Source organism: Gobio gobio (assembly GCF_949357685.1).
Source record: "Gobio gobio genome assembly, chromosome: 15".
NCBI lineage: Eukaryota > Metazoa > Chordata > Actinopteri > Cypriniformes > Gobionidae > Gobio > Gobio gobio.
The window spans coordinates 17439146-17453439 of NC_137108.1; the positions used below are offsets into that span (position 1 = coordinate 17439146).

At 43.0% G+C, this 14294-nt stretch overlaps 1 protein-coding gene across 1 annotated transcript; it reads right to left on the reverse strand.

The window, feature by feature from the left end:
• Positions 1-6706: 6706 nt before the first annotated feature.
• LOC307138403 (zymogen granule membrane protein 16-like) lies at positions 6707-8420 on the reverse strand. The gene is made up of 4 exons (XM_079836682.1): positions 8335-8420; positions 8051-8141; positions 7651-7795; positions 6707-7403 (listed from the first exon to the last, which is right to left on the reverse strand). Exons 2-4 carry the CDS (start codon positions 8103-8105, stop codon positions 7079-7081), a joined length of 525 nt encoding a protein of 174 aa, XP_079692808.1. The 5' UTR covers positions 8106-8141; positions 8335-8420; the 3' UTR covers positions 6707-7078.
• Positions 8421-14294: the final 5874 nt, after the last annotated feature.

Genomic DNA, 14294 nt, shown 5'->3' on the forward strand with positions numbered 1-14294 from the left:
CTAATATTCGTTAGGCCATCTTAGTATTTTCATACAGCGAGGACTTGTGCCTGCAGTGCAGGGACATCCAGACTGAAGAATCTGGTTAAAGTAGATGGTGAGGACCAACTTGCCGATCTACAAATGTCACCCTTAGAAACTCCACTAGACCACGCCCAAGAGGAGGCCATGCCTCTGGTGGAGTGAGCTTTGACACCTATGGGGCATTGGAGGCCCATAGTGTCATATGCTAACGCTATCGCGTCCACTAGCCATCTGGCTAGGTTTTGTTTGGTGACCGGAAGTCCCTTAGTTCGGTCACCAAAACTTACAAAGAGCTGCTCCGGCTGTCTAAAGTGGGAGGACCGCTCAATATATGCTCCAAGCGACCTAACAGGGCCGAGCAGGTGTAACTGTCTCTCATCCTCTGAAGTGGGGAGGGCAGAGAGAGTGATTGATTACCTGTGCTTTGAACAGTGTTGAAAGCACTTTAGGTACATAACCATGCCCTGGTTTGAGGATGACTTTAGAATCGCCTGGGCCAATTCTAAACATGACGCGTTCACGGATAACGCTTGAATGTCACTGACACGCTTAACAGATGCCAGTGCTAATAGCAGGGCAGTTTTCAGCGAAAACGGCTTTAATTCAGCCATCTGCAATGGCTCGAAGGGAGGTCTTTTTAGTGCTCTTAGGACCAATGAAGGTCCCAGGATGGCACCATAGGAGGGAGAAGGGGGTTAAGCCTCCTGGCTCCTTTTAAGAATTTTATGACCATGTCGTGTCTGCCTACTGATTGGCCAGCTATAGGCGTATGAGATGCGGCGATAGCTGCCGTGTAGACTTTGAGTGTGGATGGAGTGTGTCCTGCATCCAACATCTCTTATAGAAAAACAAGAATTTGTGATATCTCGCATGACACTGGGTTATAGTTCCTGACTGAACACCAGTCAGAGAACACTGACCATTTAAGGGTATAGAGACGTCTAGTAGACTGAGCTCTAGCTTCACTGATGGTGCTCAGGACGCTCACTGGGAGGTTCTCGAGCCCCCCTTGAGTGGCCAAACATGTAACGCCCACAATTTTGGGGTGGGGGTGCTGGATTGTCCCGTTCGCCTCAGAAAGGAGATCTTTCCTTAGGGGAACAGGCCATGGGGCTGCTGATAGTAACTGAATCAACTCGGGAAACCTTATTTGGGTTCGCCAGAGTGGAGCCACTAGCAGGACTGTGTGTGCTCGCATTCCCTGATCCTTTTTAAAATCTAGGGAATGAGCAGTACTGGTGGAAAAGCATAAAGTATGCAGCTGGGCCATTCGTGGGTCAGCGCATCCTTGCTTTTTGAAAAATAGATTGGGCAATGACGGTTGTCTTCAGAGGCGAAGAGGTCGACCTCTGCCCTCCCAAAAACACTCCATATCATTTGAACCATTTAGGAATGGAGGGCCCATTCCCCTGGGGACACGAGGCCCCTGGAGAGCATGTCTGCTCCCTGGTTCAGTCTGCCTGGCACATGCACTGCTTTTAGTGAATGTAATTTGCCTTTTGCCCATAGGAGGAGATGTCTGACCAGTTGGTTGAGCCATCTCGACCTGAGCCCGCCTTGGCGGTTTATGTAGGAGACCACAGTCGTGTTGTCCGTGCGGACTAGAACATGGTGACCTGAGAGACGTGGTAAAAAAGTCTTGAGGGCTAGCACTACTGCCAGCATTTCTAGGCAGTTTATGTGCAACCGTGACTCCGTGCTCGACCATGAGCCGAAGGCCGGTTTGCCTCGTACAGAGCGCCCCAAACAGAGTTGGAGGCGTCCGTGGGGACCACCATCCGTCTGGAAACTGTTTCCAAGTGACCACGGGGCCAGGGCTTTGACACAGCCGCGGCCCACTTTGATCCAAAGTTGGACTGAATGTCACGCTTGGGAAGGAACCCGTGATTTCAGCCAGTACTGCAGGGGGCGCATGTGCTTCATACCCAGCGGAAGTACTGGAGAAGCTTTTGCCATTAGGCCTAGCATTCTCTGAAATTTTTTAGGGGTGTGTTGGTTCCCATTTTGAATGAACATGCAAGCTGCTGTGTAGTCAGAGCGCGTTCGTCCAATAGCCACGCCCTCATTTGGGCTGAGTCTAAAATCGTTCCCAGGAAGGAGGTTCTCTGCCTGGGAAGCAATGAGCTCTTGGCTGTATTTATTCTGAGACCCAGGCATTCTAGATGGCTGAGTAGCATAGATTTGTGAGATTTTAGTTCTTCCTCTGACTGGGCCAGTATGAGCCAGTCGTCGAGGTAGTTCAGAATGCGCATTCCCGCTTGTCTTAAGGGGGAGAGAGCTGCATCCATGCACTTCGTGAAAAGACAGGCCAAATGCCAGGACTGTGTACTGATAAGCCTTCCCGTCGAACACGAATCTCAAAAACGGTCTGTGACGTGGGATAATTTGGATATGAGAGTAAGCATCTTTCTGATCCAATGAGAAAAACCAGTCCATCGGGCAGATTGGTGCGATGATCTGTTTTAATGTCAGCATTCTGAAAGGCCTTTTGATAGAGCCTTGTTCAGGTGTCTGAGATCTAAGATGGGCCTGAGGCCGCCATCTTTTTTTTTTTTTTTTTTTTTTGGGAACAAGGAAGTAGTGGCTGTAAAAAACCCTGACTCGCTCTGAGCTGGAATTTTTTAACTCGCCTTTATGGCGGTAGAATGCAGGGGAGCACGCATTAAAGCGGACTCGTAGTTTACATTCATTGCATGAAAAACATTCAGAACAGTATTTTTCTCCCTGACCGGAACAAAAACGGGCCGAGGGGAGAGATGTGACACTGTGCAGACAGCACTTATGTGTAGCGGCACACACCTGTAGTGGGCGCGTGCTCTACATATAGAGCGCTCACGGCGTGAGCAGTAATCTGTGAGAACAGTGCTTATGTGCAAGGTGCATGTATTTTAGTAAAGTCATTGTTAAAACACAGCGTTGATGTGCAGGCGAGCGTGTTTGACAACAGGCTAGTTGACTGCAATATTTACATCTCCAGTTGCCTGAACCGAGGGGATTGAGAGAATGTAAAGTAAGTCTGTAGTGGTAATCCGGCCACAGCAGGACTTTTGAGTGGTTCTATAGCGCTGAATTAACAGTGCTTATATGCAGGGGTACACCCTATGTAGGGGACACACTGCCTGCAGTCATAACAGAGGAAAGAACTCTTAATTGTTTATTAGGATCACCAATAATACAGCGTTCTGTGTACAGGCGTGCATGATTTATAACAGGCTCGTTTACTGAGAGAAGTGGTTGAAGGCTTGGCCGCCATTCACTAAATTGAGACTCACTGAGAAACCTGTGAGAGCTGGGCTCGAACCAGCAACCCTTTGTGCGAAGTACATCGTGACAGCAGAGGGCACGGCTATGACGTAAGTCGCGCTCTTGACGGTGTTTTCAGTGTGTGTGGCGTGCGTGTTTCATAACAGGCTCGTTTACTACACTGTTGAACCTTTCCAGTCGCCTGAATAGGGGACTGAGAGAAGTGGTTGAAGGCTTGGCCGCCATTCAGTAAATTGAGACTCACTGAGAAACCTGTGAGAGCGGGGCTCGAACCGGCAACCCTGTGTGAAGTACACCGTAACAGTAGAGGGCGTGGCTATGACGTAAGTCGCGCTCTTGACGGTGTTTTCAGTGTGTGTGGCGTGCGTGTTTCATAACAGGCTCGTTTACTACACTGTTGAACCTCTCCAGTCGCCTGAATAGGGGACTGAGAGAAGTGATAGAGTGAAAAAGACGCAGGGCTTGGCCGCCATTCACGACGCCATTATGCGCTAGACAGCGAGGCAGCAATGACGTAAGTCGCGCTCTAGATAGTGAGCGCGCTGGGAGAGAGAGAGGGGCGCACGCGCTGCCGCTGAGGAAGCGCGAGCTGCAGTGACAACAGCCTGTAGCGTAAGGCGCGCTCTCAATATCTCCAGCAGTCTGAGAGAAAGTAATGCGGGAAGCTCCGGCATTAGTTTGCTCGTCCACTCTGGCTTTCTCTGTCCGCGCGCTTCTTAGCGCGGCCCGAGTGAGAGAAGAGGAAGAGCGAGACTATTGGTAATAGTGCGGATTCGTCTTCCTCATTGCCGCCGAATGAGACCAAGCCCTCGGCGTCGAGCGGAGGGAGCAGGTCCGATCGAGGGAACGTCACAGGGGAAACGTCTCTCTGAGGTGAAGACGAGTCACGCGGGCACTGGGCCGACGTGAACTCGCTAGCCTCGGTATACTCAGCCCTCTGGCTCCGCCGTTCTTTCCCGCCGAGGCTCGGGCGGAAAGGGGAACGGGAGAGCGCGAGGGCCGGGTCGCGCTCTGAAAAGAGCGCTATCCGCGAACGGAGGCAGGAAATGGGCATACCCTCGCAGTGAGAGGGCAGCCGGACCCGGCGAGAGCAGCGTCCGCGTGGGCCTTGCCCAGACAGATCACGCACCCTTCGTGGTTATCCTCCTAGTGCAGGTAAGTACTGCACACAAGTGATATGTTTTTCTCAGTATTGTACAAAAAGGATACACCGTAGTGTTTCACCAAAGAGCGCAGGGGAAAGGCGTGACAGCTCGCGGGATCGCTGGCGATTTGAGCGCGCTGAAAAATACAGCAGTCCGCTGACTCTCGCAGGACGTCCGGGCTGGTAGTTCGCTATTCCGCTGCAGGCTCGTCAATTCACGGTGAAGGTGGTGTAGTTCGAGTTTATCAGCGAGGACCGTAGATCGTCGCTGAAGGAGATTAATCTGACGTTTTTGACAGTTACAGCGTATTTTATATGCCCCTTTCGCGGGCTCTTGCGCTCAGCTTCGCGGGCTTTGTGCCCATTGGTTCGCTCAGATTACGCTGTTCTGCCATTGGTTCATGCAGTTCCCACTGGCCAGGCAATAGCGTGCGAGATGTCTCGACACTGTTTTGACTGGGCAGTAGCACTGCGTGATTTTACAATTACTTCAGTATATTCGAGAGTAGGAGAACCTACCCATGGCGTCTTAAGACGCAGTACGAACTGACCGTTCGAAAGGGATTTCGATGGTAGGTTTCATGTACATAATTCAATAAATCATAACTTCTGATCTGAGTGGCCGATTATGGTGTCCTTGGTCTTTTTTTAATCGTGGGAATCTGCTGTAAATAAAGGTGTGTCATTTTCAACGATCGGAGCTTGTTTCATGAAGTTACAAGCATAAACGCGACTTTAGCACAACGTTAGCATATTTAGCATATTTGCGCCTGTGAGGTTATAATTCAATGAGTGAGAACTTTGGATGAGAGTGACGGATTGTTGTGTCCTTGGTCTCTTTTTAATCGTGTGAATCTGCTGTAAATAAGGGTGTGCCATTTTTAACGATCGGAGCTTGTTTCATGAAGTCACCAGCAAAAACGCCAAGTCTAAGCAACTGCTATTTTTGTACTCCGCTCATGTGCTCCTGTGAGGTTTTCTGTGTGCCATATTTCAACGAGGGATATCTATAGATCTAAAAGACAGATTATGGTGACGTTGGGCTCTTTTTAATCGTGAGAATCTGCTGTAAATAATGATGTGCCATTTTCCACGTTTCATGAAGTTACAAGCGAAAAACGCCACATGAATGCTGCATCAGTATATTATTTACATATGGGTCTTGCAGGACTTAACTTACAAAAACTTGCTAAAAGTTTAGTCAAAGCCAATTAGGCTTGTTGTATTCTGCTCCACGAGACCTTTCAAATGACATATGACACATGACTATCTGAGCTGTATGATGTGATTGACACATGGCAGAACATAATAACCCCCCCCCCTCCATAAATTATGATTTTTTTTTTCCATTTTATCAGCAAATAACTCATCACTACTTTGGAGATAATCATAATGGCTACATTCATTGTAAAGTTTAGACTCTAAGCTTTCAAATGACACCTATTTTGTGTTGATCAATGCAGTAGTTTTGAAAAATATGACAATTAATTTTTGTCACAGCTAGGTGGCGCCCTCGGGCGGTACACTCCGTTTTAGATTAATAACTCAGCACTCGTTTTGAGTATCCCAACATGGATAGATGCATTGAAAAGCTGAGATTCTAAGCTTTAAAATACCTATTTTCTGTTATTACATTCAGTGGTTGCTTAGTAACCCCCCCGCGAAAAAAAATCGCGGGGGGTGTCCCGGGGCCGGGACACTTCGGGTTTAAGTTAACTAATGTTAACTAGTACAACCTTATTGCAGTGTTACCCATAATTTACTGTTATTACTATATTAAGTAGTAAGTACATCACCTTGAAATAAAGTGTTACCAAAATCTGCAAAACTGTTTGACACCCCTGATTTAAATTATAATGATTATTTCTATAATAGTGTCCAAATATATGACTTCACCTTCTCTTCAATCCATCTTCATCAAAAACTTGAAATGTTTCTGCAACTATGGGTGCCTTTAGCCCTGTGAACTTTTAAAAAAGTAAGCTCTCTCACACACTTTCATACTCTGTTTTATTTTATATTCTAAAAAAGGCCAACAGTGGACAGAATTCTGATAATTTTGTATTTTCTTTTTCTTTCTGAAAAATCATGTGTTTACCACACCTCAAATGATGCACTACGTTTATATAATATTCTGCCTATTGGAAATGAAATAATTCATATTTTTTGTAAAGTTATTTGTAAAGTTTCTTTGAAAGTCTGGGTCAAGGGTAAAATCAATAGAATCTATACATAAAATGCATTTGAAAGTAGCAAAAATAAATAGTCATGGTAAACATTTTAATAATTCAGTTTTATTGTGATCTTCATACATTGAAAAAAGTATATCATTTGTTTTAATAAAAATCAGCATTAATAGTAAAATCAAGTCTAAAGTTTAATACTCACTGAAAGCCTTGAATTATTGTTAAAGGAGATGTAAAGCATGATAAGGAATGAAATACCTTTAGCAAGGCTCCTTAGTGCTGATTTAATGAATTAGTAAATTAATTTTAAGGCTAAAATATGACCAGGAATCATTCAAATAATGATGACGACTCAGAATGTTTAAAAATGTAATCATTATCAAGAGCAAAGAAAAATATTAGTAGGCTATTTATCAACTTGCATTTTCCTCACATAAACACATAATTCTTTATGATGACTTTATGGTGTAGTGGAATTGTTGTTGAACACAGCCCAGTGAGCCCCAATGGAGGAAAGGGCAAATCCAGTCTGTCGACCGCTGAGGAAACGTAGTTCGCTTCCATCATGGGTTGGGTAGAAGTTAAATGAAAGTCCAGTTGGCTGCCCCACTTTAAAAGAGCGCCCCTCATTAGTGACAAACATAAGCTCAGTGATGTAACCAGAGTAATACTTTCCAGAGACCTGAACAAAATATTCTTTGTTGAAGAGTGTCATCTCCTTTAAATTGCCATAACTGTTAGTGCCAACCAGTGCCGTCCAGTTACCATCATATTGCAACTGGAACCTAAAAAGATACAGTATATGCCATTATTGTTAAAATAATTCACAGCAAACATCCATATAACTAACATAAAAACAATACAGAATAAAAAATTAACAGAAAACAGATATTGAAAATGTGAAGTGTATAATATGTTTCAAAATGGATTTACGTGCAGGCAATCAGTCCAATAATTATGACATACGAGGTTATTTTGGAATTGATCAAAGGTTGCCTAAATGTGTAAATAGTGGTGTTTGGAGAAAATTACCCATTGATGTAGTTGTTGGAGTAATATCCAGAGGAGGGATATTCATAAACTCTGACTCCAGTGATGCGACCCTCACGTGCAGTAGAAAATTCAGTTCCACTGCCTTCTCCAGCAGCAGGGGAGTACGAATAATATTCAGGTAAAGCTGAAAAGGTAATTAACAGATATAAGTCCCTAATATAAAAATGTGTTTTTCAATGATCACTAAAACCCTTTATTGTTTTGGAACCTTTGTTTTGACTGTTTTAGTTATGCAGTTCAAAGCATGGCAAATTTATTGTAATTCTACTTTTAAAAGTGCTTCCAATGCCTAATTCTAACACTTAATGCATATTCAATTAGTCAACACTTTATTGAACTTCTGACTTCAAAAAACTTGAGTTGAGTTATTGATACTCACGCATGGTCATGCTCATGGCATAAAGGCAAGAGAATACCACAAGATAATGCAGCATTTTGGGATGCTTAGTTGTTCACTGCACTCTGGGAATCTAGATTAAAACAAACACAAGTGTTAAAACTGTGAATGTTTTAGATGGAAACATATAGATCGCAATAGTTTAAAACATTAGATTACAATGAATTATAATTTGTTTTTGTCCACAGATAAATACACAAATAGATAAATGAAAACATTGAAGAGTATTTATTCATGATGTACAGTAACTTAATTGATGCTGTTACCTGTAGAAAAGCCTGATTGGATGTTCCGTCAGGAGGACAGCTAACCAAGCTGTCATTTATACTCTCTTGCTGGTCCAGCCTCTTATGAAAAACCTGAGATTTTTTTCATGTTTCATGTTTCTGGAAGGAAAATATTTTAAGAAGATACTTCCTTGTTGTTGATCATAAGTCACATGACACATTTCTGAAACACATATTTCTTATTTTAAGTAAATATATGACGTCAGATAATTGTCAGCACAAGTTTTAATTAATGTTAAAAAAAATGTAGTCAGTAAACCTTAAAAATGTTTGAACATCTGAGCATTATAAAACTATGCAGGCCATCGAAAACCCAGAAAAGAACAAATTATATATTATACAACGATCAGGCATAACATTATGGAATGAATAACCCTGATTATCTCTTCATCACGGCACCTGTAAGTGGGTGGGACATATAAGGCAGCAAGAACATTTGTTCCTCAAAGTTGATGTGTTAGAAGCAGGAAAAATGGGCAAGCGTAAGGATTTGAACGATTTTGACAAGGGCCAAATTATGGCTAGACGACTGGGTCAGACCATCTCCAAAACTGAAGCTCTTTTGGGGTGTTCCCGGTCTGCAGTGGTCAGTATCTATCAAAGGTGGTCCAAGGAAGGAACAGTGATAAACTGGCAACAGGGTCATAGGTGGCCAAGGCTCATTGATGCACGTGGGAAGTGAAGGCTGGCCCGTGTGGTCCGATCAAACAGACGAGCTTCTGTAGCTCAAATTACTCAAGAAGTTAATGTTGGTACTGATAGAAAGGTGTCAAAATAATGCATCGCAGTTTGTTGCGAATGGGGCTGCATAGCTGTAGAACAGTCAGGGTGCCCATGCTGACCCCTGTCCACCGGCGAAAGCACCAACAGTGGGCACGTGAGCATCAGAACTGGACCACAGAGTAATGAAGAAGGTGGCCTGGTCTGATGAATCACGTTTTCTTTTACATCACGTGGCTGGCCGGGGTGCGTGTGCGTTGCTTACCTGGGGAACACATGGCACCAGGATGCACTATGGGAATACGGCAAGCCGGCAGAGGCAGTGTGATGCTTTGGGCAATATTCTGCTGGGAAACCTTAGGTCCTGCCATCCATGTGGATGTTACTTTGACACGTTCCACCTAAGAATTTTTGCAGACCATGTACACACTTTCATGAAAACGGTGATCCCTGTACACAACAAGATACACACCAACAACAACTAGGGACACAGTTAACATCTTGAGAGGTTAAGTCTTTACTACTCAAAGAGTAAAAAAACCATGGAACATCATAATATGGGTAACCTTTGAACTGGAGGGTTACTGAAAGAACCTATGGTCCCTTTAGTAAAAAATAAATGGAACTGTTCACACAGTTAATAGCTAGCTTCAAATATCAACCTGTTAGGGGATAATCCTTAATCTGTGTAAATTATTAAAGTACAGTAAAGAGTGTTTTGTTAAAACCAAATACATTTGAATGATTTGTAACAGTGGGTGGGGTGGATTGAATACATGGACATCAGTTTTGAATGTCCAGCTCACACGTCCCGGTTCCTTGGTTAAAATAGCAATTTCTCACGATTTACAAATAGTTGGAAACATGTGGGATATTCTAAGTACTCAACTGAACAAAATAGCCTATATAACACTGGCCTAGTGGTTTTTGGATATTTTACTGCAAAAATCTTACATAGTTCACCTTTAAGACAAAACCACTTGTTAATGTGAAACGTGTGGTTTTGACACTTTAAAATCAATGCAATAAGACGCTAAAGATTCCGTTTAGTTTGCGCGTTGTGACAGCTGGCTTCTGTGCATGCACTTTAGGTGTGTCCGCTCGTAAAACCTTTTTAAACTGACAAGGTGCGCAGCCGTGTCTCTCTTAGTTCAGAAGCGGTTGAAATTGCAATAAACAAGTATAAATTATGAACAAATAGTTTTACAGAGATTTGTAGAGCCATGATAAACCACCAATTTGTACGGAGGCATTTGATGACCAAACTACATTGGAATTCACGAACAGAAAAATCAAGTAAGCCCAGAGCCGTTTGTGTTCAGATTGAGTGTTTTTAGCGAACCTCAGGCTACCATAAGATGAGATCGAACCGTACCCAGACCACCTCCCATTCGGTTCGCTTTAAAGGGGTCTGAGATCGTTTGGAGTGTTCATATGTGGGCCAAAAATCACACGAACCGTGCTCAGACCCCTAAAAAGGACCAAGTGTGAAAACACCCTAAATGCACGGCAATGATCGTCCTTCCCCCGCATGCCATTTCTTCCAGATCTGCACACTGAGGTGGAAAGAACCTGGAAGAGACCTATTCAGCCCATATTTTTCCTTTTCCTCAGAATTATTCGAATGTGGAGGGTTTATGTGAGCAAGGATACATGAAAATGCCCCCTGTTGCAGCAGTCGCTAAACTGTGCTGCACCATGGATTTGGCCCTCCTTGCCACCAAACAAACAGCTGCTGCTATCGGTCACTTGGTAGTCATGGATTTTATTGCTTATGTTAATAAAATAACATTTTTTAAAAAAAATATTTAAATATGTATTTAGTGAGAAGTTTTTGAGATTTCCCTTGTAAATTAAAATAGGTGCTGGGTTATGTTCCCAAGATGGGCACAGAGTGAACTGTGCTGTGCTGATGGAAATGCAGAGACAAGTCACCTCTTACTTGCTTATTCATTATGTTACATTAAGTAAAAAAGAAAGTTATATTTAGCATGCTAATATGCACTATTGTTAGTTCATTAACTTGTGGTTAACTTCATTTAACTAAAAGAGATGAAATTGCATATTAAAGGGTTAGTTCACCCAAAAATGAAAATTCTGTCATTAATTACTCACCCTCATGTCGTTCGACACCCGTAAGACCTCCGTTCATATTCGGAACACAAATGAAGATATTTTTGTTGAAAGCTGATGGCTGAGAAAGGCTTCAGATAGGCCTCCATTGGCATTCAGTACATTTACACTCCCAAGACCCATAAAAGGCACTTAAAACGTCGTTACAAAGTCCCTCTCACCACAGTGACGCTACAATAATTTTACTATGCGACGACAATAGTTTTTGTGTGCAAAAAAAAAAATCTAAATAACACCTTTATCCAATTTGTTCTTGTCTTCGTGTGTGCCTCCACGACGCATGCGCGAGAATATGATGTAGCGCCGGGGTTCGGGAATCCGTGAAATGCACACTTTAACCCCATTTTGAGAACTACGCCGAGACCTAAAGCACGATCAATGTAGAATTCAACAGCTTCGATACGCATGTCTTCCTCTGCTTGTAAACAAATCGCTTCTGGGTCATGTGTCCGAACGCCGGATCTGCGTAATATTCTCGCGCACGCGTCGTGGAGGCACACACGTTTTTTTTTGCGCACAAAAACTATTGTCGTCGCATCGTAAAATTATTGTAGAGTCACTGTGGTGAGATGGACTTTGTAACGACGTTTTAAGTGCCTTTTATGGGTCTTGGGAGTGCAAATGTACTGAATGCCAATGGAGGCCTATCTGAAGCCTTTCTCAGCCATCAGCTTTCAACAAAAATATCTTCATTTGTGTTCCGAATATGAACGGAGGTCTTACGGGTGTCGAACGACATGAGGGTGAGTAATTAATGACAATTTTCATTTTTGGGTGAACTAACCCTTTAAGGGCTGTACAGTGCGACATATATGTCACATGTGCTACAAGAAAATCGGTCTGTGAGATGAATACATTTACCACAGTAGCAAGCGTGCGATACAGTTTAGCATGTGAGACAGAGCTTTTTTGTGTGAAGTGAGAATTTGTGTGAGGTTAATCTATTGGTGCACGATTGACTGAAATTAAAACAAAATGGCGATTTGGCTTAATGAAATTATGAAATCGCAAAGGCTTCAATTTTTAAATAAATAAATATATGTGCAGGTGAAGCGCAGCACTGTTCCCAGCGGATCGATCGGTTCGCAGTAAATGTGAATCTCTGCAAGCACTGTGAGATTGAGTCATTGGCAGTTTCGTTTGAAAAGGGGCACGGCTCAACTGAAAAATTGCTCATGTAAAAGCTGTCATGTAGGGCTTGGTGCGCACCGGGGTACTGAATCCGAGACTACCTGAAGGAAGTGGTCTGAGTTCGCTGGCACTCGAACTGTGCCGCGATTCACATGAATGTAAAAGCAACACAGACTCAGTTGCGCACTTGTTCAGGAAGAAATGTAACCTGCATATGTGTTTTAGCCCATTACAATGTATTAGTTCAATAAAACACATGTAAGGGATGATAGTGTTGATGATTTACCTTGGACTCTAGTGTATTTGAGCATTGTGCATGCAATCAGGGACAACAAATTAACTTCATTTGACGCACATACGTACAGTAAACCAAGTGTCGTTTACTCAGCTGCACATAATAGCACCAAATTAATAAAAACACAATATATTTTTCGCAGTGTGTTTTCTATCATGAACCATGCACATTTTTGATGACGTAAGATGAACGCAAGTGCACCAGGGTTCGATAGTGTGAAACCAGACCAACACTGCAGGGGTCGCCAGGAACAACCACGCTCGGACTTGGATTGCAGCAAACGTGCCCAGTCTGAAAGCCACCTTAATTTGCATTCGAAAAAGCAACATGTGCCAAACATCTTTCCAAACTTGTAATGAGAAGCATTTACAAACCTGTTGTCCAACAAAAGAAAACATTTAATCGAGTGTTTGAAATAACTTACTTTTGTGATCTGACATGCTTCACATCACACGAGGCAGAAATTATATATTATTTTATAATATCCTGTGCAGTGATAGATTCGCGGTGTAGAGAAGTGTACAGTACTTTTTTCTTTCTCACTGTATGCATCATTTCCTGACAAAAATGAACACATTACAGTCACAGATTTTTTTGATCACAATTTAATATTTTATTATAAAACCTGAGACCTTTCTAATGATTTATGTTTTTCTGTAAAATATAATAAGAATAATTGTTATTATTATATTTATTCTTAAATACTCTGTTTTGTATTTTATAGCACGTTTTGCATTTTTCAGACATGGTAACAGACATTTTATACATGTGCTACAATTGTGTGGCCTGTGCTACAAAACATTCAAGCTCTGTAGCACCAGTGCTAGGTGCAAAAAAAGTTAACGTACAGCCTTAATTCAGTTAGGTTTCCTCTTGTGAAAAAGAAGCATGTTTTAGCATACTTTTAGAAAGCGTAATAATATAAGCCTACTTTAACTCTTCCTTCATCTGTAATCACTTGGTCTTCTTGACATTGAGAACAAAAGCTATTAGCAGAATCTCTACACTACACAACCTCGGTTTCACGAGTTCGTGTGCCCATATAATCTTAGTGAAAGTGGTAAACAGATTTGGCTTGCTGTCTGCTATAGAGGGGCTCGGAGAGGATATTCTACCCGAGCTCCGATTGCCCCCCAAAAACATAAATGCAGAATCAGACAGCAAGCGAGAATTCTGGGATTTAAACTGATTACTTAAGGAATTTGCATAATTATTTAAATAGTCTATAAGACCCCCCAAAAATGGAGAACAGAAGGAATGGGAGACTGCACTGCAGCAGCAGTATTGAGGTAGGCAGGTCACTGCTGTGGTTTTAAAACAGGTGAGGTGCTGCGGTGGAAGCATGGATTGAGTGGGGCACTGCAGCAGCAGTATCAAATTGGTGGAGAACTGCAGTAGTAGTATCAACTGGCAGAGCACTGCAGCGGCAGAATCAGACGGAGCAGTACGGGAGCAGCATCAAATTGGCGGAGCACTGCAGCAGCAGCATCTAATTGGTGGAGAACTGCAGCGGCAGTATCAACTGGCAGAGCAATGCAGCGGCAGAATCAGACGGAGCAGTGCAGCATCAAAATGGCAGAGCACTGCAGCAGCAGCAGCAGCATCAAATTGCCGGAGCACTGCAGTGGCAAAATCAGGCGTAGCAATGCGGCAGCAGCAT

Bases quoted from the DNA above. Each gene is read 5' to 3' on its own strand.
- LOC307138403 (XM_079836682.1), bottom strand. From the start codon at position 8,105: ATGCTGCATTATCTTGTGGTATTCTCTTGCCTTTATGCCATGAGCATG. The intron at 7,796-8,050 runs GTGAGTATCAAT...TTACCTTTTCAG, and splicing joins TGCCATGAGCATGACCATGC to CTTTACCTGAATATTATTCG. The intron at 7,404-7,650 runs GTAATTTTCTCC...GTATCTTTTTAG, and splicing joins TCCAACAACTACATCAATGG to GTTCCAGTTGCAATATGATG.